Here is a 27,449-nt window from a genome sequence, read left to right as displayed (position 1 = left end):
TCAAATTAAGTGTGTGCACAACACAAGGTGACCAAAAAATATACTTGTACGTTTGTTTTAATTCTTCACCTGCTAACTTGCAATTTGCTGCATTGTCTGTAATCACTTGCACTATATTAGAAGGCCCCACAAGTTTAAATCCCGTCTTCAAAAACTCGGCAATGTTTGCAGCTGACTGTTGCACATTAGAAAAATCGCTTGCATATAAGAACATCGAGCCAAAACAGTTTGAGGCAAGTATATTTATCAAGTGTTTGTTCTTGATATTTGTTCAACTGTCTGAGACAATGGAAACTCCAAACTCCTCAAACTTTTCTCGAAATTCATTTAACTCCCTGTGAACACTCTTTCTCACTGTCAAGCAACGTTGTTCGCGCTTTTTCATATGATGGGGGTTTATATCCGGGCACTTTACTAACTGCAAATATCATTTCTTCCCAATATGGTGATCGAAGCACATTGAAAGGTATGCCATTTGCACACAAAAATCTGATAATTTTGTGATCTACATCATCTCTTTCTACCTTTTTAAAGGTATCACGAATATCAACTGTTTTTCGGCTTCCACTAGATGATGTAGTCATACTAATAGGCTTCTTCGGAGTATCAATTCTTGATCTCTTCAACTCAAATGCACTTGATGAAACCTCCACTCGACGAACTTGCCTCTTAATTTTTTTTGCCAATTCTGCATTTTTTGCAACTACAGGGCAAAAGGCAATCCCAACACTTTGTCCCTTTGGAGATCCCATGAGATGTGCAAAAACTCGAGTATATGACCCATGATAAATATTTTTGCAGTGCCTGCACATAAAAACTTGGGTTCCACCTTGCTTTCCTTGCCCACTCTTCTTTTGTTTCAATACATGGCGTCATAGCACTGTTGTTTTATGCATGCTAGGTGGTTCATCATCTTGGTCATCTTCAGAATAGTAGTCATCCAAGTCATATTCTTCTTCATCTTCCTCATCAAAACAATTTTCGTTTCGGTCCTCAAACTGATATGGACAAGCAGAAGACCTCTTCTTGCTCTTCCCAACACCACTAGATGATTCATGCTCCAAATTGTACAAAGAATCGTCATCGTCATCAGAATTATCGTGATCATAGCTTGAGATGGTCATTAATGAAGCAAAGAACATGCAAATATATCTGCATCATAAAAGTATCAAAATCAACCTAAAACACTTTAAAAAAGCTATTATTAACAGTAAATGATGGAGAGTGAAGAACACAAATCATTACTCATAATTTACCAATTACTAAAACAAATAAATAAACATCATTTAAGGAGGTGAAAGATCTATGATTCTATAATATACTATGATAAAGCAAACAAAATTTAAAAAAAAAAGTTCTTTCAAAAGTTTGCATTTACGAAAAAATGCCAAAATAAGATAACATAACAACGAAGAAAAACAAAATTCATATTGGCCGACTGTTACTAGCAATAATGATATTTATTTAAAATTTTAAACAACTAGCTGCAACATACTAGTTGCCCCACTCTTTTGATAGAGTAAATGAGCCGAGCCTGGGTGTGCCCACGCTCGGTATATCAAAGAATTCATACTTAATAGGGATGATAAGCTCAATCATGCTTGGTATACATTTTGTATAATATGTTTTTATAATATGAATTCAAGAATTTTCCTATAATATATTTTTTATATATTATAGGATACTTATAAGTATCTCTTTTGTTTTGTTTCTTTTATCATGCTTGGTTCACTTGATCAACATGTAAGTTCAGAATTCACATAAAGCAAAATCACTTCAAGAGATCAAGGAGAGAATAGATTCTAGAAGTCTGCAAGATCAAACACCATAATGAAACCATAAGACAACTTGTGGAGGCATAACATGTTTTTCATTGACTTTGAAATTGAAAACAATAAATCAATAATCCATATATATCCAACAGTAAAAGAATAATAAAAGTGATCCAGTCAATCTGATCAGGAATCAGGATTCAAGCAATCGTCAAAATGACTTTAAAGTTAAAACCTACAAGAATGCTAAAAAAATACTGCATTAACCCTTATTTCTAAAAAAGACAACCAAATAAACTCAGTTAAACCACAAAAATTGAAATGTTTCTCAACCAATATATTGTTCATTCATGAGACTCAAATAAGAATATAAATGATCATCATATTGATAACACAAAAGAAAAAGACCATCATGTTATTGCAACGGGAAAATGAAACAAATAGTCTCTAACAATCCCCTGTTCCCTAAATGTACTTTCTAGAGAGAATGAAGGAATCAAACCTCTACTCACGAGCTGAACCTCACACCACACAAGTCAGACACCAGCCCTATATCACTCGAAAACTCTTCATCAAAGCAAAATATGGGCCTCCCAGTCCAGTTAAAAAAAAAAATTAAAAGCTCATTCCTAGCCCAGCTCCGATTCCATATGAAATAGATTTTTATCCATTTTTGTAGCCCAACCCTGACTGCAGCAAATAGTTTGATTTGTCCATATGAAATAGATTTTTATTAATAATTATAGCCATTTTTATTTTATCTCAAAAAAAAAAAACGACGCTGGGTACTGGGCTGGGCTACAAAAATGGATAAAAATCTATTTCATATGGAATCAGGGCTAGACTAGGACTGGGCTTTTAAAAAATAAAAAATAAATAACTGTTTCGGGAGGCTACCGTAACAGTTTTTTTTTTTTTTAAATCCCAGTCCTAGCCGGCTAGCCCAGCCCTGATTCCATATGAAATAGATTTTTATCCATTTTTGTAGCCCAACCCAGCCCTGACTGCAGCAAATAGTTTGATTTGTCCATATGAAATAGTTTTTTATTAATAATTGTAGCCATTTTTTATTTTATGTCAAAAAAAAAATCGAGGACACTGCCCCCGAACCAGTGTTGTGCAGTACCTGAGGCGTACGCCTCAGAGGCAAAGCGCAGGCTCAACGCCTCGCTTCGCCTCATCGCATTTGTTGTGAGAGGCGTACGCCTCAGTTCCTCTCACAACAAATTTTGGATGACCTCGAGCGAATCGAGAGGTCGTCGGACGTCTGTGGAAGAGAGAGGAGCATACCTGAACAAAGACATTGCCAACGTCGATCGAGGTCTTCAGATGTCAACAAAGGAGGAGGTCGCCGATCGTCAGAGGTCGTCGATCGTCGGAGGTATCTGATCGGCGGAGGTAGCAGATCGTCGGAGGTCGCCGATCGTCGGAGGTCACCGATCGTCGGAGGTCGCCGGTCGTCGGAGGTCGTCGGTCGCCGGTGGTCGAAAATGAGAGAGAGGAGTCAGGTGAAAAAGCAAAACTTCGTTCTTAAGTTTTCACGATTTTTTTAAAATGTTTGTTTTGCCCTTTTTCGGAATTTATTTTTTTTTAGTTTCTTGTTTTTCACGTGTCATTTTCGTTTTGAAAAGGGTAAAATTGGTATTTCAAAAAAGCGTCCCCCTTTAAAGGGGGACGCGATTCCCTTTAAAGGGGGGCGCGTTTTCCTTTAAAGGGAAACATGTCCCTTTAAAAGAGGGACGCGTCTCCCTTTAAAGGGAGACGCGTCCCCCTTTAAAGGGAGACGCGTCCCCCTTTAAAGGGGGACGCACTTCTTCTTTTTTACGTGCGTTTCCCTGTGCGTTTCGGAAGCGTCACGTTTCGCGCTTCCGAAACGAGTCTCGGGGAAGCGCGCTTCCCCTTATACATAGGCGTTTCCGGTAACTCTGGGGGTGACTACAAGAGCCGATGTTTGTGAATCAGAATGAGTTTGTAGAAGAGTGATAGCCAATCTACTCAGGCGGTTGTAGGCTTCGGCAAGAGTGGGGACATCCGATCCTGTCAACATCTGAACCTTGGCAACCGCAAATTCAGATGATAGTCATGTCAGGAATCTTGCAAACCATGGTTTGCTTCTGATGGGACTTCTGCGTGGTACAACATAGGGGCCTGTGTGCATTCAGCCTCTCAAATGCAGATTTGATAGATGCATAATATTGGGCCAGCGTCTGATCTCCTTGTTGCAGTTGGTAAATCTCCTACTCGACTTGTAGGATGCAGCTCACATTGGTCTCGTGAGAGTACGTATCTCGAAGGTTGTCCCACATTTCTTTAGCAGTGGTGTAGTAAATAAGTCCATCAGCGATATGAGGCAATACACTGTTCATCATCCATGACATAACGATGTTGTTGTCTTCATCCCATGTGCTATATTTTTCAGTTTTATCAGGTGGTTCCGATTCTAAAAGAATATGTTTTTTCCGATGACCAGAGACGGACATCATAAAAGTTCGGGACCACCTCGCATAGTTAGAGTCATCTAGCTTAACAGAGGACCCTCACAAAAAAGGATTCGCAAAGGCTTTATAATCTCCAATCAGTTCCCTTTTTAGATCAGATCTGTGACCTTTTCCTTTAATATGAGCCTCCATATTTTCGGCCCATACGTAATAATTGGAGCTATTAAGTTTGAAACCGAGAAAGAAATGAGAGTCTTTTTCACCCATTAAAGAGGAGAAATAAGGGAAAAAGTTACGTACCACAAGAGCATTTTAGATTTTTCTTGATAGAAGAGGCTTCTAAAATATTGGATGAATAAGAGAATCCACGCCAATATCCAAAAATTTTGAGGGCACGTTTTTCGAGGCACCAAAAAAGTGTGAGAGTCCACTCGATCTTCTTTCTCCAACCTTGCTCTAATACCATGTGAAAGTATCTTCAACAAGATATTATGATCAAGACCCAATGTTCTTGATAAAAAGCAAGTGCACACATGCACAATAAGAACACTTCTTTGACCCAAAGCCATAATTTTATACAAGGGGAGAGCCCCTATTTATATAGAGGTGGAGACCTTGGAGGGGCTCCAAGAGGGGCCCAATGACTAGATGGTGGGCCTCCCAAGGTACGCACTAACCTAGGTTTTGAAAAAAGAGAAGAAATAAAAGAGAAAAAATAAAATAAAAAGAAATTACAACATATCCAAAAAATGGATATGCGCAAAATGACTAAACTACCCCTTCGACTATTATGAGAAATAAATATATATATATATATATATATATATATATATATATTTTATGTGTATATCTGAAATATATATGTGCATGTATCTTCCTATATATATAAAATATATATACAATTACATTGATTCGGTATTACAATTTAACAGTATTGTACGATACAAACAACCTTGGTTTGGATCACAAACTATTTAAGCCAGAATGCAAAAGAAAGGGAGATAAGTGGCCAGTGGGAGAGGATGAAAAAGAGGCATAGAAAAGATGAAGATTGGGTACATAGTGGTGATGGTTCTGGTGTTGATGGGGTGATGGAGGTTTCGGTGTGGAAGACTGAGAGGTGGTGGTGGATGGTGGTCACAGGATGAACAAGTGGTGGTGGTGGTGAAGAATGGGTATTAAGTGGTGATGGTGATGGGTAGTGGTGAACTATGGGTGGTGATGATGGCGGTAGTGGTGGTAATGGTAAAGAATTGGTTGTGGTAATGAAAAAGTAGTGGTGGTGAAGAATGGGTGGTAATGGTGGTGGTGGTGAAGAAGTGGTGGTGGTGGTGGTGATGAAATTGTGGAAGATAAATAGCGGTAGAAAGAAAATAGGTCCCCCTTTGTTTTTAGAAAAGGTGGTGCTTTCTACTTGTATTTATGAGAATCTGTTAAAAACAGCTGAAACTGCCAAACACAAAAAACGTGTTGTTTAAAATAAATATTAATAGCAAGGAGCTATTTATAAAAACATCCAAACAAGGGGATAAAGTATCATTTCTAGAAAATCCTTACATTATATTTGTAGTGTAAATTTATGTATGGCAGTTATCCCTTGCCTCACCTCTAAGTGTTTCTCAACTGTATGAAATGCTTGTGGTCTTAAACCTTTTTTCTCTTAAATCCTATAACATGTCATTGTATATATTGAGATAAGGTCTTATTCCACGCACTTGGCTTATGTAAATGAGGCTGTTGTACTTGTGATGGGAGATCATTTGAGCATAAAAAAGGAACCTGTATTTGTTTATTTATTTGGGTGTGTGAGTTTGCTTGATTGGAAATCCTGTCATATCATCTCTGCAAAGTCTGAAATTGGTTGCTAATTCCTTCTATTCCTTTTTCTTTTTATTTTACTTTTGTGTGTTTTGTAATGCTATGTAGATGAATGAGCAGAATTGTCTGATATGCTTTTATTTTACTGGACCTTCAATGTGTCAAATCTTTTCTGTTTATAGCTATTTATATATCTGTAATACGATTCCTGAAATTCTCAATTCAAGGGACCTTTCCATCTTTGAGAAGCATATTGCTAGGTCTGCACAATAGCCAATCTGAACCCAAGCCTAAACAAGCCTCTTGTTTAAGCTTAAGCTTGACTCATCTATTAAATGAACAAGCTTGTGCTGAGCCTGAGCTTTTAATCATGCTCAAGATTTTTGCCCACCTCTACATATAGCTTCTATCATTTTTAACTGCATGTTGTTATTTTGTTGGCTAGTGTTGGACAAGTTCAAGGTCTGTTACCACCTGTTCATATTCTTTTGTTTTATCATAACCACCTCAGGTGAGCTGGATGATGAAGAACACCTTGAGGTTGAATCTGCAGCAGAGTTACTGTATGGTCTTATCCATGTACGTTATATTCTGACAAGCAAGGGGTTAAGTGCAATGGTGAGATTTCTTCTCTTTGGTAAGAATGCTTTAGTTGACAAGGTGGTCCCTGTACTAATGTTTTTCAGGTTACTGCCTCAGCATGAGAAGTACAAGAGAACTGATTTTGGGAGATGCCCTCGAGTTTATTGTGGAGGACAACCTTGTCTTCCTGTTGGTCCATCAGACATTCCTCGTAATGGCTGTGTGAAGATTTACTGTCCAAAGTGTGAAGACGTATACCTTCCATGGTCCAAACACCAGAGCAGTATCCTTCTGTTAGTTTTTTTTATTGAAACAACTTCCTCCTTGCTATTTTGTCTGTTCCAAAAAATGAAAAAGAAAAAATCTTGTCTAATTTCATGTGGAAAAGATGATTGTTTGTTCAAGATCTAGTTGCATATGTCAAGGTCATAGTTTTTTAGGAACAGATTTGTGGGATTTTCTCATTTCAATTGCCTATATATGCTTTCAAAGTATTTATGTTTTTCTTTTTCAGAATTTCCATATATATATATATATATATATATATATATATATATATACATACATTGGTATTCTTGTTGCAACCCTGCTGGCCTTGTGACATTCTCCCAGAAGATTGAGCTATTTTGAGATGATGATTTGACTTCTTGTCTGTAGACTCTGTACCAATATTTATGGTCTCAGATCCTAGCTATTCAGCTGTCAAATTCGATAGAAAGAGGGCATCATATCATAGACATTTCCAATTTCCTTGTCAACATTGTCCCCTGCTTGGGCATTTGTTGTCAAAGTGGGTTATAAGTTATAACTTATGCTTGATTAGGCTTGAAGAAAGTAATTGTTTAAGAACTGATTGAAGTTCCTCATATAGCAGTGATTTTGTCATAGTTTATCTTTGATTGCACAATGTTATGTTCTCTCATTAATCATTTCAGTGATTTAATGATTTTTTTCTTCTATGGCATTCTCTGGTACTTGATTGATGTTGTAGACATTGTCCTGACTCCTGAAGAGGTTTTGCCCATTGCCAAGAAACATGAGTTGCAAAATTGGTTGATAGTTTCTGAAGTGCAATATCAAAAACTATGGGAACATAAAAAGAAGCAACAGAAGTTGCTGCTGGAATAAATATGCTCTTTAAAATGACTGACTTCTTGAAGTAAGATTCTAACCCGACATCTAGGTTTCCTTCCAATGATGGTAAGAGAACAAATAAACAAACATCACTTTGCTTATTTGTAGGAAACTTGATCAGCATACTGTTACTCTGTTTCAAGTTTGCATTCTGTTACTCTGTTTTATTATTTAAATATGTTGATTCATGTTGGACCGTTACTCCCTCTGATCTTTTAAGCTGATTTTTATATTGAATTTAGATGGGAGATAAATACTTTCTGTCTCCCCTTTTTAGTTTTTCCATGGGTTCTTTCTTTGTTCTTACTTCTTTTCTTGATGCTATTTTTTACATTTTAATTTGTCCATCGGAGGCCATTGATTTTATAAAATCTGTGTGTATGTGATTGTGTGTCATGCATGGTTGCATGCTATGAAGGAATTTGATCTTTGCACGTGTGTTCTCTTTTTTAGTGGCAAGTAATTCAAATTGGTTCCTAAATAAAAAAAATTTAAACTAACAATTTTCTAGTTCTCACTGACTTCGTTTGTTTGTGTTTCCATTAGTTTTCAATTTATATATATATATATATATATATATATATATATATTGATTCTTATTGTATTTTTGCAGTTGAACAATGGGAAGAGATGTAGGATGGGATCATGGAGTTAAAGTTCCAAATCTCACTAAAAATCTCAAACTCGTAGGACATGTAATTTGCAATTATTGTCATAAACAGACTACGGGAGGCATCTATAGGTTAAAACATCACTTAGCTGGCACAAAACATGGTGTAATCATGTGTGAAACAGTTCCACCTGATGTGAAGAGATTTTTTCAGAATCATCTAAAGGATCAGAAGTAAAAGAAACAAGAGGAAGAACAAAACAAGTTGGATATCGGGAGAAGTATTTATTTTGGATCATCAACCGGCGATAATGTGAATAAAGAAACCAGTGGATCATGTAGTGATGCAAAAACAAACACTGGTGGTCCTATGGACCTCTTTGTGAATAAAGAAACACGACAAACCACAATAAACACTGCTTTCAAAAGGGATGAAAGAAAAAATGTATGTCGTGCCATTGGTAGATTTTTTTATGCAAATGCGTTATCATTTAATCTTTGCAATAGTCCATATTTTTGTGCAATGGTAGAAGCTATTGCAAATTATGGGCGAGGGTTCAAACCACCTTCTTATCACGAGATCAAAACGTGGATTTTAAAGGACGAGGTTGATTGTACTCACGAAATTTTAAAAGAGTTAAAAAAGGAATGACCAAAGGTTGGTTGCAGCATTATGGCAGATGGTTGGACAGATGGAAAAGGAAGAAACTTAATTAATTTTCTTGTGAACAGCTCATCTGGAACAGTATTTTTGAAATTTGTTGACATAAGCGACATAGAAAAAACTGGTGAAAATTTGTGTAAGTTGTTTGAAGAAGTTGTTAAAGAAGTTGGTGCAATTCATTACAAATAATGCACCAAATTATGTTGCAGCTGAGAATATGCTAACAGCAGGAAAAACATGTTTTTGGACACCATGTGCAGCGCATTGCTTGGATTTTATGTTAGAAGATATTGGAAAGATATCAATTTTTAAAGATACAGTGGAAAAGGCAAAAAAATTACAAGATACATTTAGTCATGCATGGGTATTAAATTTAATGAGAAAGTTCACAAAAAAGAAAGAACTTCTACGTCCTGCCGTCACTCGTTTTGCCACAACATATCTCACACTTCATAGTATTGGCTGTTATAAGAAAGTTAAAGTTGATGTTCTTATCTTCAAATTTTAGATCATCTAATTATTATAAGAAATCTTATGCTAAAAACATTTCTTATATTGTTCTTAATGATCATAAGTTTTGGGTTGTCATATCATATGCAATTAAAGCTACATTGTCTCTTGTGAAGGTGTTGTGATTAGTTGATGCAGATGAACCTGCTATGGGATTTTTATATGAGACAATGGATAGAGCAAAAGAAGAAATTGCTTCAAACCTTGACAAGGTTGAAAGAAAATATAAACCTATTTGGGATATCATTGATAGACGATTGAACTTGCAACTTCATAAGCCTTTGCATGCAGCTGCCTACTATTTAAATCCACATTTTTATTATGCTGTCAACTTCAACCCAGATGGAGAAGTGATGAGTGGCTTTTATGATTGTGTTGAAAAATTGGTTTCTGATGCAAATATTCGGTTGAAAATTACAACACAAATCGATGCATTTAAAAAGGCAAAGAGGTTGTTTGGTAGAGAGACAACTCTTACAACAAGAAAATTAAAAAGTCCTGGTAAGTTTGCAATTATGTTGTTATTTGTCAATAAATTTTTTTATGTTTTTATTAATTATGACATTCTTAATGTTTTTATTATTTTTTATTGTTTTATTTGAATGCAGCTGATTGGTGGAGTTCATTTGGACACGAAAATCCTGAGTTGATGAATTTTGCAATTCGAATTCTAAGTTTGACGTGCAGTGCATCGGGCTGTGAGAGGAATTTGAGTACTTTCTTATTGGTTTGTGACTTTGTATTTTATTTTTGAAATACATTTTTATAAGTTTAATTATCTTATAATTGATTATCAATGATTTGAAATTATAGGTACATACAAAACGAATGAATAGACTTGAACAAGAGAAGATGAATGCATTGGTTTTTGTAATGTACAGTATGAAATTAAGAGAGAGAAATATGAGAAGGAGGGCTACCAAAGAGCCTATATGTCTAGATCATATAGACTCAGACGATGAGTGGATTGTGGAGAAGGAAGATCTAGTGTTGCCTAGTGATCCCAATTGGTTGGAGGATTCATTGTTGGATCCAAACTTCGACATAAATGCCATTGAGCATGTGCCTATTGAAAAGGTCACTTCACCTCATGATTTACAAAGTGGTTCTAGGCAAGAGAGGTTTTCAAGAGATCGAGGTAAAGTTATATTCCTTTTACCTTGTTATGAATATAAGTGTATTTTTTTAATTACATAACATAAGTATTTAATACATGATTTTTTATTGAAGGAAAAACAAAAGCAAAAGAAGTTATCGAGGACGTGGAGGAAGAAAGTGCAGACGATGAAGAGTCAGAGAATGAAGATGAATGAGAACCTATTTATATGGATTTCTCAGATAATGACATTGAAGATTTAGATATTGATGATGACGAAACATAAGAAGAGTCTAGGCCCTAATTCATATTATAGAGCTATGGCCATTTATATGTTTTTGGGGTCTTTGAGTTGTAATTATGAATGTTAACACTTTCATTTTAAAGAGTTTTGGATAAATATATTAACATTTGGTTGTTAATGTTAACATGCATTTTCTAATTATGACATGATGTTGTCAGTGCTAATATGCATTTTGTTGTTAATGTTAATTTTTTATTGAATGATTGCTCATATTTTATTTCTTAGATACTTACATAGATCAAGTTGTTGCATTAATATTACTTTTACATGTTAATCTCATATTTTTTTCGTATTTATTTGAGATTTTTTATTTTTCGTTTGTTGTTGCTTTATCAATAAAGCATTTTTTATTTATTTATAATGTTAGATAATTTGTATAGTTTTTTTTTAAGTTTTAATAAAAAAAAATTGTTGAGGCTTACACTTTGTGCCTCGAGGCTTACGCCTCGCCTCAGATTTTGGTGGAGCGCCTCGCTACGCCTCAACGCTTTTCACAACACTGGTCTTACTCTTACTCAACTTAAAACCTCTTGCTTTAAATGTTTGTCTCCATAAGTCTAACTTAGCATTAACCCCAACTCTAGACTCATCAATCAAAACAATGTCATCAACAAACAACATACACCACGGCACATTTTCTTGAATTGATCTCGTAAGCTCATCCATCACTATAGCAAATAGGAAAGGGCTTAAAGCAAATCCTTGATGTAACCCAACCGTTATAGGAAAATTGGTTGTCACCCCTCCACAAGTGCGGACATTGGTTACTACTTTTTCATACATATCCTTAATTATATTAATGTACTTGAGAGAAACACCTTTCTTCATCATTGTCCACCAGAGAACGTCCCTAGGTACTCTATCGTATGCCTTCTCCAAATCAATAAAAACCATATGCAAATCTTTGTTCATCTCTCTATTTCTCTCAATAAGTTGTCTAAGAAGATGTATAGCTTTCATAGTTGATCTTCCAGGCATAAAACCAAATTGATTCTCCGATATCATAACAACCTTCCTCAACCTAGACTCAATCACCTTCTCCCAAAGTTTCATAGTATGACTCATGAGTTTTATACCACGATAGTTTGTGCAATCTTGTATATCACCTTTATTCTTATATAGAGGCACCAAAGTACTCTTCCTTCACTCATTAGGCATCTTATTTGTCCGTTAAATCTTGTTAAAAAGATTTGTCAACCATTCTAAACCTTTCTCTCCCAAGCATTTCCAAGCTTCGATAGGTATACTATCTGGGCCAACTGCCCTTCTTGATTTCATTTTCTTCAAAGCCTCTGCAATTTCTTTTTTTTGAATCTTGCGCATGAAGTCACGATTCATCTCATGAAAAGGAATGGACAAGTCTTCAAGATCCTGAGCATGACTTCCATTAAATAGCTTATCAAAATAATTTTTTTATCTCTCCTTAATCTCCTCATCTTTGACTAAAACCCTTTGTGTTTCATCTTTGATACATCTAACCATACCCAGATCTCTCGATTTCCTATCTCTCATCTTTGCAAGCCTATAAATATCCTTCTCGCCCTCTTTGGTATCCAACTTGTCATAAACCTCCTTATATACCTTATCCCTCGCGTTTCGAACTACTTTTTTAGCTTCTTTCTTTACTATCATATACTTCTCCAAATTTTCATTATCACGACTCTTAGATTTTTATAACACTCTCTTTTAACCTTAATAACCAATTTGACATCCTCGTTCTACCATGATGTATCCTTACCTAGCGGTGAACCGCCTTTAGACTCACCCAATACCTCCTTAGCTACCTTTCTCGTGCCACCCGCTATCTTATTCCACATTGATTCTGAATCCTCCTCGAAATACCAATTAGCTTCCTTAACTACCTGCACTACAAACATTCCGTGTTTAGCTTCTTTCAGTGCCCACCACTTAATTCTAGGATTTATCCTATGTCTATCCTTTTTGCGACATTGTCTAATTCTAATATCTAAAATTAAGACTCTATGTTGTGTAGCTACATTTTCTCTCGGTATAACCTTACAATCGATGCAACAACCCCTATCTCTCTTTCTAAGTAGGAAAAAATCTATCTGACTCGTATTAACCCCACTTTTAAATGTTACTAGGTGAGACTCCCTCTTCCTAAACCAAGTGTTTGCTAAGATCATATCATAGGACAAACCAAAATCTAAAATCCTTTCTCCACTTTCGTTTATTTCTCCTATACCTCCATGGATACTCTTAAATTCATCCCTACTAATGCCTGTGTGACCATTAAGGTCACCTCCGATGAAAAGCTTTTCTCCATAAGATATCCATTGTATTACTCCATCTAAATCTTCCCAAAATTGACGCTTAATGGAATCATCTAAACCTACTTGAGGTGCATAAACACTATTAATATTAATAATATCCGTACCTAATACTAATTTAATAAGTAAAATCCTATCACCCTTCCTATGGACCTCAACTACATTATCTATAAACTCACGACTCATAACAATCCCTACTCCATTCCTATTTCTATTTATTCTTGTATACCAAATCTTATATCCCCAAGGTTCTATCACTTTTGCCTTCTCACCTACCCATTTGGTCTCTTGTAGACATAAAATATCAATCTTTCTCCTACACATAACATCTACTAACTCTACCAACTTACCAGTTAAAGACCCTATGTTCCAAGTGGCTAACCTAATTTTATGGTCTTGGACTAACTTCTTTACCCTCACCCGTCCAACAAAGTGAGGGAACCCTTGCCTATTTGACACCACACTCGGGCGCCGGTGTGACGCGTCGCTTTCGGGCGACGACCTAGCAACCCTTGCCCATTTATCACTGCCTCCGGGCCTATAGAGTACAGCGCGTCGCTCAGTAGGGAACGCCCCAACGAAATTCTCATATTGGTTCATATTCATAGGGTATGACTAAGTTTTTATGCTGGCTGTCACTGGCCTACCGCAACCCTCCTCCTTTATCTGGGCTTGGGACCGGCAGTGTATAACTAAACAGTTATACACAGGCGGAGTTAATGAAAAAAAAGAAAAAGAGATGGATAAATTCATAATTTTTTAATTACTTAAAGGTAAGAGCAAGACTCGTGGGAGAATGAAAGAACTACATAAGAAAACATTTCAGGTACTAATTTTATTAACCATAGAAAAAATGAGTTATGCATTCCAATTATAGTTTTTTCTTCTATGAGTTTCAAGTATTGAAAAAAATGGCTGTGCTAACCTTTTGGAATCGGATAAACTTAATAGCACATGGTCTGTGTTGATTGTAGTTGCTCATGTTGACCTGCATGAATCCTGGTTATAGGTCAAACCTGCATGTCATGAGTCACTGTGTTTTCAAGCTGACTGTTCTAGATTATCATATTGGATGCTTTTAGTGACACGTTGGTTGTGGAAACCATGTAAGTTTTTAGATAGGAATATTATGGTGGTAGCTTTTCTGGAGGAGAGTTAAGTCTCTCTCTCTCTCTCTCTCTCTCTCTCTCTCTCTCTCTCTCTCTCTCTCTCACACACACACATATATATAGGGTAATGAAATATGCTAGATGAAACATGCTAAATGGGTTTTTTGGACTTTTTTGTTTTATTTTTAAATTCTGACCGTACAGATGTGATTTATGTACTTGATTTTATAGGGATCAACCCTTGAATCTTTCAATTCCAACACATGGGTAGGTTTTTATAAGGTTCGGAAAATCAACGATCCAAAATCTTTGTAAATTTTCAAGGCTCCAAACATCATTTTTTCATCGAGAACACATGAACCCGGTGTGAATTCTTAGTAAATCGACCATGCCCAACACATTTATGGGGTCAGAACCGCAAAAAAAACACCAGACGAGCCGAAAAACTCATTTAGCATGTTTCATTTAGTGCGGATGTATTACCCTATATATATATATATATATTCATTGGGAAAAAAATTTACTACTAATGAAGGTAAGGAACTAATGAGCTAGAAATCATAGGTGCAAATTGTATAGACTAAATCTAACCACATAGTTGTGTTCGGCATGGTTTGTTTGCTAAGGATCAAGCCTTGGATCGTGCTTTTCTTATGTTAAAAATGTGATCTTTTGAGTTGTAAAATTTGGGCACATTGTGGGCCGTTGACTTTTGGACCCTTTAAAAACCTAATTACTTGTTATAATCACATGATTCAAAACAAGTTTCCTACTAAGCAAACCATGTAGATCACATGTGTAACATTTCATCTACAAAAAGTTAGAATTTTTTCAAGAAAAGAGTGATTTCTATTCATTAGTTCCTTACCTTCATTAGTAGCCAATATTTACCTTATATATATATATATAATCTTTTTGTTGAAAAACTAGTTCCTTGTATATTTGTTCTTCCACTTATATTACCTCTGTACCTTCAAGTACAATGATAGAAGATCACTGAAAATAATTAAAAGATATTCTTTTTTTAATCCTGGCTTGTCTGTTAGGAAGTAAGTTTATCCTGCTGTGCGGAGTACTGTGTGCATTTTTTATCCTTCAGTCTAGCACTTTAACATGGTTGAAACTGAATTTTTTGCTTATTTTTTTCTTGTTAATTTTTGCTAGTGATGTATTTTGCCCTCTTTTGCTGTACGGCAGAACGTCTGTGACTACAGGATGGTTTTTCCTTCACTTCATCTGATATTAAATTTTTGCTTGACTTACATTCAGACATGGATGGGGCTTACTTTGGGACCACATTCCCACATTTGTATTTGATGACTTATCCTTCTGCAGAGTCTGCACCACCTGTTCAAACTTACATGCCCAGGATTTTTGGCTTCAAGCTACACAAGGGTTCCAGATGATGGTTTTTTTTCCTTTTTCCCAAAGGACAGGTTTGACATCACATGGATCGGTTCGTTAGCCATTTGATCTTGTAGGTGAAGGGAGGCTGCCTCTAGAAGCTTGAACAGAACTATGTTGTACAAAGTTACAAACAGAAGCTGCACGTGTTTGCTTGGAAGTAATAACAGATTTTGTCAATCCTTCTTCACTAAGGCACCACTAAATTCTATGAAGATATTTAGAAAAAGAAAAAAAGAGGTTTGGCCATTTATTTTTCCATTGAGCTACGGCCGACTAGGGTACGACTACTAACCTTGTTCTGCATTCATTCAGAGAGTTACGACATTGAGATTTAGCTGATCTGCTAACATGACACCACATGATATTTCGTAAGAGTTCTCATGCGGTAGTGTTGTGCTGTAGGATTGAAGCAGCATGAATCATTTGATATGTACCCGTTGTGATACTCCTGGATATGATATTGGAGTATTAACGACTCATGAATTTGCTGCAAATGTTTTTTTTCTTTTTCCTTTTTGGATTTAAGTTGGTTTGAAGCTTTTATAATCATGTCTACTTGATATCTTCCAAGACCAATCCCAATGGTTGTGTAAACACTTGCTCGTGTGAAGTAGGCAGGTGTTCCTTACGGCACACTCATGTGGAGGCCTGCTTCATGGGTGATATAATAGTTTCACAACTGTAGCCCTGGGTTGTTCATGGACCATGAAGTAGAGATGCCCTGCATTTAATTCTCTCTCTCTCTCTCTCTCTCTCTCTCTCTCTCTCTTGGATAGTCAAGCTGGGAATTGGTACATGCTCTCTCTTGGTTAATGTCTTAGTTAGTCCAGCTATCTTATTCGTCCCGATGACCTTGGTTAGTTTGGTGTTGGAAGCCGTTCATATCTAAATTGCGGGTGTAGGATCAAAGGGTATTGACAGGGCTTTTTCCGTGGCCTGCTTCTCCTTTGGAAGTACAACTTTGCTAGGTTGTGGACATGGGGTTTGATGCCACAGAGGGTTTCCTTGATTTTCAACGTGGCATTGATAAAAAAATGCTGCCAATTGCGCATAATTGACGATTGAAGTTTTGTGAGAATCCATCGTCCAGTGAACAAAAACTCACTTTGGAAAGAGAACACCAGAGCACATGCATCAAGTTTCTGCGTCAAGGTTGGAGGTCGTAATACATCCATTAACCTCTGAAAAATTGCTTAAGCCAATGGGAGTTCAGGCCTACTTTATGACTATTTTGACGAGCTTATTTTTGCCATTGAGAAAGAAAAGGGGTGGCTAATTGGCGTGTGGCAATCTATAAGATAGTCAGTTTCCACTCTCTTCAAGCAATCTGAACATGCGCATTTGCAAAGCAAAGATACGTGATACGTCTACTCGATAAATCATGTGATGATTTACTCGAGTTTTACCAGTTATACAACCGTACCATTGGGATTCGAACTTGCAAAGTCACGACACTTTGTGGCCAGTACTAACGGATCCAGCCAGACAATCAAGCGGAGCACCCCGTTGGTTGATCTACTCTTTGAGTTGAAGGGGATAAGTTTTCCTTTTTTTGGTTTACACTTATACATACAATAGTACGTTTCAGCGTTTTAATTTAGAGAGGCTCAGGCCATTTTTAGTCATGGTAGATGCGGGTTTTTTTATTCATTTATAACTCGGAGAAGCCATATTCGAGACTAGTAATAGTGCTCATTCTGGTGGCAGTAAAACTCTGAGGCTAAGGAGAAGGGCACACCACTTTTTTAAATTAATTAAGAAAAAATACAAATCCATAACTTTTATTCTATTTACAAATACAGGCGCCCAACTTCTGAAATATTACAAACAAATACATGCTTACCTTTTGAGAATAGCCTTAACTCTAGGCGTGCATTCATAATATCTCAAAAAAAGCGTGTATTTGTAAATAGATCAAAAGTTAGTCGTGTTTTTATATTTTTTCAAAAAAACTCGGTTACGCGGTCGGCTCGCTTTGGAAAGTGAATGCGCAAGTCCTGCTTGGTTGTACTTTTGCAATGATATTTTTTTTAAAATATATTTTTCAATAAAAACTTTAAAAAATCGACAACCAAATATAAAAACCGACTTTCTACTTTCGTGACGAGTACGAGTCGAATCCAAAGATAACGGGATAATATTCTAATTAAATCTAGATATTTTACTTTATTAATATTGAAAAATATCTACAAGTTACACTAACTATGAATTAACTAAAGAAATTACAAAAATCTAAACTACGTTGTTCAAGCCCTCCTTTAAGTCTACCAGGACATTTTCATCTTTTCACCACATATGCATTCGCACACTCAGCATAAATGCACTTTTTTTACCTACAATATGCTTGTTAACCTATAAAAATAACAATACTAAGTCAGTAAATAAAACTACTATAATTAATTCAAAAATTACACTAAAACTAATTCTAAAAAAAATAACAACTATTACTACTTTGTAATTACAATAAAACTAAATTAAAATGTAAATTTTAATAAAATTAATCTAAACTGATTATGTTAAGCTCTGGAATTTAACTACGAAATATGCATAAAACTATAGAAAATTAATTAGTCAGTGAAATATTTGTTTTGCCCTTGCGATAATGCATGAATCACTTTCTGACATGCTTTCGAAAATAAGCAGTTTGAAGGGTCAACACAGATCCAAAACTCACAAAAATTATTTTGTTGGATTCCTAACACATGCAGGAATCTGACCCTTTTTACAGATTTTAAAAATTCATCTAGAAGCTCCAAATATAAGTATTTGAAGATCAATAAAAATTTGGAAATTTGCCTGTCCCGAAATTCGAAATCCCGAAAAAAAAAACGGTTTTTAAAAAATACTTTAAAACCCAACAAAATCAACTCTGAATGAGTTGAATTTTGGTTTGCAAATAGAGGACTCGTGAATGAATAGAATAAAAATGATTTTCCAAAAAAACTCTGAAAATTTTTACATAAAATAAAGAGTTTTGGCTTCATCGTACGTTCACACTCGGGACAATTTCTCAAGGCAGGCTGCTTCTCAAAACCTCTATCAGCTACTGAAAATGAATGTAGCGGATGGTTAGAGATTTTGGACTTGATCAAGGAGGACTCTATGACAATTATTGAATTAGGTCGTTTTGACTTAGTAAACTCTCAAAAATTTTGGAAGGTAGATCCTCAGGATTGGATATCCCTGATCAAGTGAAGGAGATTTGGTTCTTCTTCTTCAAGGTACATTCACACTCTGGACAATTTCTCTTTCTCGAGGCTGGCTGCTTCTCAAAACCTCTATCAGCTACTGAAAATGAATGGAGCGGATGGTTAGAGATTTTTTACTTGATCAAGGACTCTAAGATAATTATTGAATCAGGTCGTTTTGTCTTGGTAAACTCTCAAAAAATTTGTAAGGTAGATCCTCAGGATTGGATATCCCTAATCAATTGAAGGAGATTTGGTTTTTCGGATTCATCGTAGGTTCACAGTCGGGACAATTTCTCAAGGCAGGCTGCTTCTCAAAACCTCTATCAGCTACTGAAAATGAATGTAGCCGATGGTTAGAGAATTTGGACTTGATCAAGAAGGACTCTATGGCAATTATTGAATCAGATCGTTTGGAGTTAGTTAGTAAACTCTCAAAATTTTTGGAAGGTAGATCCTAATCAATTGAAGGAGATTTGGTTTTTTGGTTTCATCGTAGGTTCACACTCGTGACAATTTGTCAAGGCAGGCTGCTTCTCAAAACCTTTATCAGCTACTGAAAATCAATGTAGCGGATGGTTAGATAGCTGAGCTAGCGTATATTCATACAACGAAAGTTTCATGCAGTCTAAGGGACAAAGTAACAAACGGGGGTTGAATGAGATAGCTGGGATGGTTGAGTTGAGGCTCATATTAATCTAATCCGATCATCTGATTAAAAGAGTTGGGGAAAAGCAAAATCCAACATGAATTGATGATGACTCTCTCGACTCCATACTGATATCCGAAAATGAACTAAATGGATTCAGTACGAACGGATATCCGATCCGTATGCACACTATCGGATTTGAAACCCCCACCCGACCCAACTCTTGCGAAAGAATCGATTGGAGCCGCCGATTTAGACCACATGACGATATGATCCAACGGTGGAGGAAGAAAACCTAACGAAGAACGACCCCTATATAATGAAACGAGGCTTTCTTGCGTTTTTCCATCCATTCACTTCATTTCTTTCATCTTCCCTCCCCCCAGGAGATCTCTCACCAGGTGCCCCCTCGCTACTTCCTCCCTTCTTCTTCTTCTTCCTCCGTTATCGTCTTTCGTTTATGCTCTTGAGTTGCATGCGAATCGATCCGTGTATGTGTGTGTGTTTGTTGATGGTTCCCCTGATCATGCATCCTTTATTTTTTCAGCTTCGGGGTCTCCCATGCTGTTTTTCATATCGTTTTTCTTCTGTTCGATTCTCGCATGATCTTCCTCATGGGTTTTTCGATCTATGGCCGTCATGCTCGGATCGTGTAGCATCAAAGTCTTGACTGATGCGATTGCATGGGTTCGTGACGGGTTTTTCAATATCTGTTGCTAATTTTGCATCTACTGTAAAGATGCTATCGGTGTGTTACAAGGTGTTTTTTTCCTTTTCTTTTTGTCTGATGCTGCTTGATGCATATGAACGTCACGTCCATCGTGCAGTCATCCACATGAGTTTATTTCTTCTTTGATGCCTGAATATTTAATTTTTTGATCCATTCTAGTTGCTGTTCTGGTTCATTCTCGCATGCGTGCCGTTTTCTTTTCACGCTTTGTTCCGAAGGCTCTAAGGATGATCAAAACATAACTTTCGTTCTTCTGAGAATTACCGTGCGGAAGAACATATGGAGACCTGAACTGAGGAGCCTTCTTTGTTGTATTTCCTGTTGTTGTTGTTGTTTTCCCCGAAATCTTTATGGTCTTTCCCCTCTCAGTGATTGTGGACTTGTTTGTTTCCTTGTTGATCTATTTGGTTTTTGAGTTCATTTGCTTAACTGCAAGAATGCCTGGATTGTATCAAATCGCCAATTGAGAAAGAATTAAGCGAGTCAGGAAGAAGTCCACTTGCCTGGATTATGTATTCTTTGGTAGCTGACATCTCGTGGCCTTCACCATGCTGTTATATTTTTACATGGATTTGTTTTGACGTGGTTGTGAATGAAATGGTTGGATCATATTCTGAATCAATATGATCTCGTGATTATTCGTCTCTAATTCTGGGTACTATGTCCTGGTTCTTCACTACCCCATTTTTCTTCCTCCTGCTCTTCATTTTTCTATAGGAGGCGATTTTACCATAGCTCCTTGTGTGTGTTGTTGCAGTTATCCCGATGAGGAACATTTAGATAATTAAAAGTAGTGGGCTGATCGTATGATTGATGAGTTTGTTATTACCTTCTGAGGGATTCTGTTGTTTTCCTTTATTCACATACCGTAGGGAAAGCTTGAGATATTTATTGTGCTTTCTTGGTTTTCTTTTTTGCCTTCTTTATAAGTTACTCCTGAGTCATCTTGCATTACTGTTTTCTTTGAAGTCCCTCACTTATAAACCATGGTATCGCTTTACTTGTTTTTCCTGAGGACTCTAAGGACGAGCAAAGAAAAGTTTTGTTCTTCTGAGGTTTATCCGTGCGGAATCATATGGAGACCTGAGCTGAAGAGTCTTATTTTTAACGTTGTCTTCTAATGTTTTTTCATCGGTTTATTCTGTCTCTTTATTATTTTTTACTTCTGTGACCGTGTTCTGTGCATTTGCCATGTGCATGCTGTCAACCATAGAATTGCTTGAATGTCATTTCATTCAACCATTTTCTTTACAGTGAGGCACTCCCATACAGTCTCTGATGCATCTGGTTTCTTCTACATGGTCTTTATTGATGTGTACATTTTTTTAGACTGATGTTGTTTAGGCGCCATTCTTCTTTTTTTTCTTTCTTGCAATCATATACTTTTGGTGTATCATGCTTGTACTGTGTTTGCCTTCGTTTGGATTATCACTGGAACTCCCTATGATTTAACAAATAATGAATGTTTCAGCCTTGTCTGAACTAAATTGTTGAAGACTATGACTGTTTCTGAGGGAGATCTCACACATGCACAAGAACGTGGCCCTATGGACAGACATGCACACACACACAAACACTAATTTCGATGATTAAAATTTGAAAAAACTCTCACCCCCATCTTTACTTTGCTTATGGAACTTGCTGCTGCTTTGATTTCACCTTTTTGTTTCAGCGAGACAAAATGGGGCGAAGGCCTGCTAGATGTTACAGGCAGATCAAGAACAAGCCTTACCCAAAGTCCAGGTACTGCCGTGGTGTTCCAGATCCAAAGATCAGGATCTATGATGTTGGTATGAAGAAGAAGGGCGTGGATGAGTTCCCGTTCTGCGTTCATCTTGTGAGCTGGGAAAAGGAGAATGTGACCAGTGAAGCTCTTGAAGCTGCTCGAATTGCGTGCAACAAATACATGACCAAGTATGCTGGAAAAGATGCCTTCCATCTCAGAGTGAGGGTTCATCCCTTCCACGTTCTGCGGATCAACAAGATGCTTTCATGTGCTGGAGCTGATAGGCTTCAGACTGGCATGAGGGGTGCGTTTGGGAAGCCACAGGGAACCTGTGCAAGGGTTAGCATTGGCCAGGTATTGCTCTCTGTGCGCTGTAAAGACAACAATGGCAATAATGCCCAGGAAGCTCTGCGCAGGGCCAAATTCAAGTTCCCCGGTCGTCAAAAGATCATTGTTAGCAGGAAGTGGGGTTTCACAAAGTTCGGCAGAACCGACTACCTGAAATGGAAGGAAGAGAACAGGATCACACAAGATGGTGTGAACGCCAAGCTTCTGGGCTGCCATGGGCCTTTGGCTAATCGAAAACCTGGAAAAGCCTTCCTAAGCGGACCTGTCTCATCTTCTGCATGATATCTCATTTGAACTTTCCTATTGGAAGGGAAGTAGATTGTTGTTTAGGTTGCAGGATTTAAAGGATACCTTTGATATGCTGTTCTCAGTTACTGGTTTTGGGGTTTCAATTTCGTCGTTTCTTTCCTCGTGTTTGCTGTTGCTTCGGTTGGAATGTGTGATTTTTCACCTGGTAAAATAATATGATTGATTGCTTGCTTGCTTATTCGAACGTTGAAGTCGTGTCGACGAGCCAAAGGGATCAAAGGGTGTATGTATCTTATCGTGGAGATTTGAAACTAGAGTTTCGAGTTTTCCGGCTATTATGATCTACTTTTGAAATATTAGAGTTTCTGTTTCTGAAAACTGTGAAACTCCTGTTTCCAAAAAGAAAAGAAAAATTTACAAATACCCACAGGGGCAAATTTTAGAAACTTTAGTTTTCTATATTTTACAAATGGGCACTGGATTAGGAAAACGATTCTCGAACACCTGTGTGAACAATCATTTTATTTCTCTGCCAATTGCCAGTCGCCGGAGTCGTTGGCTACTGCGAATCTGCGACTGAGAGGAAGTACTGCGGGTGTATTTTAAACGTTTGTTAAGAATGCACTTTCCTGAGCTTTCGTGTGGGATGGCCAATATTGGCAAATTCTAGTGTTCTGCCTTTCGCATTTATGAACCAGGAGCATAAATCGTGAATCTAGACTTTTATTTTTATGGTTCGGCATCTTTTTTATATGTTTACAAGCCATGGTCTCGGTTGGTGTTGGTCGTTAGCAGCTTCGTGATTTGAAGATACCATGTTCTTTTCAGCTGATCAGGAAATTTGAGAAACTAATGACTCTGATAGATGAGCCACTCTATCCAATAGTGATACACGAGGTGAAAACGACAAGATATTCGGTTGCCTGAAAACTCCGTGTGAAGGTTTCTACAATTGGCACTACTGCCTCTCTCTCTCTCTCTCTCTCTCTCTCTCTCTCTGGGTGAATATCTCTTATAATATTAAGAGTGGTACATAGATACTGGCTCAAGGTGAACCTTCCGGTGCATTCTCTGTGGATCCGTCATTTTTAATTGGGCACCATTTACTCTCACTGATTCATGCTACCACGGGGACTGTCCTCCCAATCAAGAGGAAACCAGACGGCCCCCATAAGCTTGAGTTGGGAGCTTGAACTTACGGATTCAAATGAATTGCTTCTTCACGACCGATAACAGCCTTTGCTTAAGAGCTGGATCATTTGAAAATTGAAATCAACCAACCTAGCGTTCCGGGTGACATGACCCACGCAGCAGCACGAATGAGTTGGCTGGCTGGTGCTGGTGACCTTATAAACAGGGTTTAAATTGGTACAGATCGGATATCTGCTCAACCCAAATTGATTGATTTTTTTGAAAGGCAAGCTGGGGTTAGGCAGACCCCTACCAGTTTACAACTATACCATTGGCTTTTGAACCTGCAACTTCCCAACACAAGGTGACGTGCAATAGCTGTTGGGAAGCGACTACACACAGATCCGAATTTACAGCGGGATGAAGGCTTCGCAGTTACGTTTAAAATCATCAGGGAGTCCGAACTCTCAACTTTCTTCTTCACTTAATGCTATGAACTCTTTTGTATCTTGTGTTGTATCACCATACACTGTTTTAATTGCATTTTATAGACTACGAAGAGGGTTCAAGCTTTGGGACACAACCCCTAGGAGAAATCCCTCCATCCCTCAAGAGACTCTTCTGTTGAAATGGCTTTCAACCTCAAGTGACTCTTTTCTTGAAACGTGACTGTTGGAATAGCCACTCCAACAGTCACTTATGGTCATATGATCTTACATCTCGCACTTGGTCATAAGGAACTTATTGTGTTTATATGTTTGTTCTCAACCGAAATCTTGCATACACACTTTCTGAGTAATCTTTACTCACCCTTGTGTTTATATGCTTGTTCTCAACCGAAACCTTACATACACACTTTCTGAGTAATCTTTACTCATTTAGCGCTTAGACATATTTGAGTCCCATCTGACTTACATGTCTAGTTAAAACATCCTCAGTGACTGCCTTGGTTAGCGGGTCTGCTACCATGTCACTTGAAGGAACATAGTTCAATGCTATTTCATTTTTCATAAGCATATCATGAATATATTGATACTTAACTTCAATATGCTTACTTTTAGAGCTATATGCTCCTATTTGTATTAGTCTTATAACAGCTTTATTGTCGCAATATAGTTGAACTGAATCTTTTAAAATGTTCAATTTCAACTCATTTAAGAAATGATTTATCCACACAATAAATGTGGACGCCATGTTACAGGCTATATACTCAGCTTTCTAGGTATGTTGTGCCATACACCCTTGTTTCTTACAAGACCATGCAATTTTCCCACCTCCTAACATAAATATATAACCAGAGGTGGACTTTGCTTCATCCCTATCACCAGCAAAGTCAGCATCTAAGTATCCTACAAGCTTTAAACTATCTGACTGATAGTGTAGCTTAAGTTCCTTAGTTCCCTTTAGATATTGAAAAATTCTCTTCACTGCTTCCCAGTGAGAGAGTCTGGGGTTACTTTGATATCTACTTACTAGACTTACAACAAAGCTTAAGTTAGGTCTAGTAGAAAGCATTGCATACATCAGGCTTCCAATTGCCCGAGCATAGGAAACATTCAACATTTTTTGTCCATCCTTCGGACAATCATTCTTACTTAGCTTTTAGCCTTTTACTACAGGGGTACCTTTTGCCTTGTATTTTTCATTCTAAATTTCTTTAGAATGTGGTAAAAATATTTTTCTTGACTCAGACATAGCAATCTCGATTTTCTATCTCTGTAGATTTTAATTTCAAGGATATATGAAGCATCACCCATATCCTTCATTTCAAATCGAGAACGTAACCATGATTTAGTCATATTTATCATGTCTATATCATTCCCTGCAATTAATATATCATCAACATAGAGGGATAACACAGTAAACTTACTTACACTTTTCTTGGCATATACACAGTGATTAAGACTATTTGCCTTATAACCCAATTTGGTTATAGCATTATGAAAAGTCAAATACCACTGTCTTTGTGACTGCTTAAGTCCATACAAGGATTTATTTAACTTGTATACTTTATTTTCTTGACCTTTAATTTCAAAACCTTTTGGTTGTTGCATAAAAACAATTTCATTTAATTCACCATTTAAGAAGGTCGTTTTCGCATCCATTTGATATAGGTCAAGATAAAAAAAAACTATTAATGCCAAAATAATACGAATAGATGTCATTTTGACTACATGTGAGTAAGTTTCTTTATAATCAATTCCTTCTCGTTGAGTATAGCCTTTTGCTACTAATCTAGCCTTGAATCTATCAATAGATCCATCTGCCTTGAGTTTCTTCTTGAGAACCCATTTGCCACTAATTGCCTTATATCCATTAGGTAAGGTAGCTAGTTCCCAAACTCCATTCTTTTCTATAGAGTCCAACTCAACTTTCATTGCTTCCTTCTAGAGTTTAGACTCATTAGAAGTAATTGCATCTTTAAAACTCAAGTTATCAAAAGTTTCATCTAAATCTATGGAATAACATAATTCCTCACCCAAGAATGTATAATAAGCATTCAAATACGATGGAGGAGTTCTTGTTCTTTTTTGTCCAGTTATTGATTGTAAAGTTTGTTCATTATTTACAACTAGAACGTTATGCTTAAAATCTTGAATGGGTATCTCAGGATCATTTATGATATCCAGAAAGACATCATCATCTTTATGATCGAAAACGCTTTCTTGAGTTTTCAAGAATTTTACCTCTCTACTCTCTATAAATTCTTTTTTCAAGATTATATAGTTGATATCCCTTTGATCCCTTTGGGTATCCCATGAAGATGCATTTGATAGTTTTACTATCTAACTTGTCTTTTATTTGACTATGAATTAATACATGAGCAGGTGACCCCTACTTTCGTAAATGACTCAAGTCTGGCTTTCTACCAGTCCATAATTCATGGGGAGTAAGCTCTACATCTTTAGAAGAAACCTTATTCATGATATACATGGCAATACAAATTACTTCTCCCAGATTTTTTTGAAAAGATTTGCATGTGCCAACATGGATCTTGTCATATCCATTAAAGTCTTATTTTTTCGTTCTGCTACACCATTCTGTTGTGACGTATAAGGCATCATTGTATAAGAAGTTATATTATTATCAGTGTAGAAGGTCTTAAACTCATCAGAGTTATATTTATCTCCTCTATTAGATCTGATAACCTGAATTTTTCTTCCTAGTAATTCTTCAACTTCATGTTTGTATGCCTTAAACTTTTCTAGAGCTTCTGATTTCTTAGAAATTAGGTATATGTATCCATACCTAGAGTAATCATCTATAAATGTGATGAAATATGATTTTTCTTTCATGTGTTTCTATGCTTAAAGGTCCACAAATATATGTGTATACTAGAACTAACAAATCACATGACCTACTTCCTCTAGGAAAATGTTTTCTTGTCATTTTCTCTGATATGCATGGTTCACATTTTTCAAATTCTACATTTTTAAAGGAAGGTAGTAAATCTATGAGAATTATTCTTTTTATTTTATTAACATTTACATGCCCTAACCTTAAATGCCATAAACATGCATCTACATTAAATGCATAATCAATATAACCAAAATATTCATTGCATTATTTGTAGAAGAAGTTACATTAAGACGAAAAAGACCATGGTCAACATCATAGCGACCCTTGAGCTTTACTTTTTTATTTTTCCCAATATGACCTTATCACACCGAAAGCGGATTTCGAAGCCCTTTT

General features: G+C 36.7%; 2 protein-coding genes and 2 non-coding genes across 6 annotated transcripts in view; all 4 read left to right on the top strand.

The window, feature by feature from the left end:
- Positions 1 to 15,907, top strand: part of LOC149811287 (casein kinase II subunit beta-3-like) — a 51,633-nt gene extending 35,726 nt beyond the window's left edge. For both annotated transcript variants that reach the window (XM_089992818.1, XM_089992819.1), the window contains exons 3-5: positions 6,540 to 6,646; positions 6,728 to 6,893; positions 15,598 to 15,907. In XM_089992818.1, the coding sequence (XP_089848944.1) occupies positions 6,540 to 6,646; positions 6,728 to 6,893; positions 15,598 to 15,734 (410 nt within the window). In that variant the 3' untranslated portion in view covers positions 15,735 to 15,907. The remainder of the gene's footprint in view (positions 1 to 6,539; positions 6,647 to 6,727; positions 6,894 to 15,597) is intronic.
- A 4,013-nt stretch (positions 15,908 to 19,920) lies between these two features.
- LOC149811284 (large ribosomal subunit protein uL16-like) lies at positions 19,921 to 22,768 on the top strand. Of its 2 annotated transcripts, none has more exons than XM_089993481.1 (2): positions 19,921 to 19,973; positions 21,975 to 22,768. In XM_089993481.1, exon 2 carries the CDS (start codon positions 21,984 to 21,986, stop codon positions 22,656 to 22,658), a length of 675 nt encoding a protein of 224 aa, XP_089849607.1. In that variant the 5' UTR covers positions 19,921 to 19,973; positions 21,975 to 21,983; the 3' UTR covers positions 22,659 to 22,768. The 2 variants fall into 2 exon arrangements, with proteins under 2 accessions (XP_089849607.1, XP_089849606.1); XM_089993480.1 differs by lacking the exon at positions 19,921 to 19,973 and adding an exon at positions 20,122 to 20,332.
- LOC149811286 (small nucleolar RNA Z159/U59) lies at positions 20,520 to 20,604 on the top strand. Its single transcript, XR_016428643.1, has one exon. It is a non-coding gene; the product is annotated as a small nucleolar RNA Z159/U59 (small nucleolar RNA).
- On the top strand, positions 21,318 to 21,400 carry LOC149811285 (small nucleolar RNA Z159/U59). The gene has a single exon (XR_016428645.1). It is a non-coding gene; the product is annotated as a small nucleolar RNA Z159/U59 (small nucleolar RNA).
- Positions 22,769 to 27,449: the final 4,681 nt, after the last annotated feature.

Source organism: Nuphar pumila, chromosome 17 (genome assembly GCF_984573655.1).
Source record: "Nuphar pumila chromosome 17, dmNupPumi1.hap1.1, whole genome shotgun sequence".
Lineage (NCBI taxonomy): Eukaryota > Viridiplantae > Streptophyta > Magnoliopsida > Nymphaeales > Nymphaeaceae > Nuphar > Nuphar pumila.
This window is presented reverse-complemented; position numbering and strand designations above follow the sequence as displayed.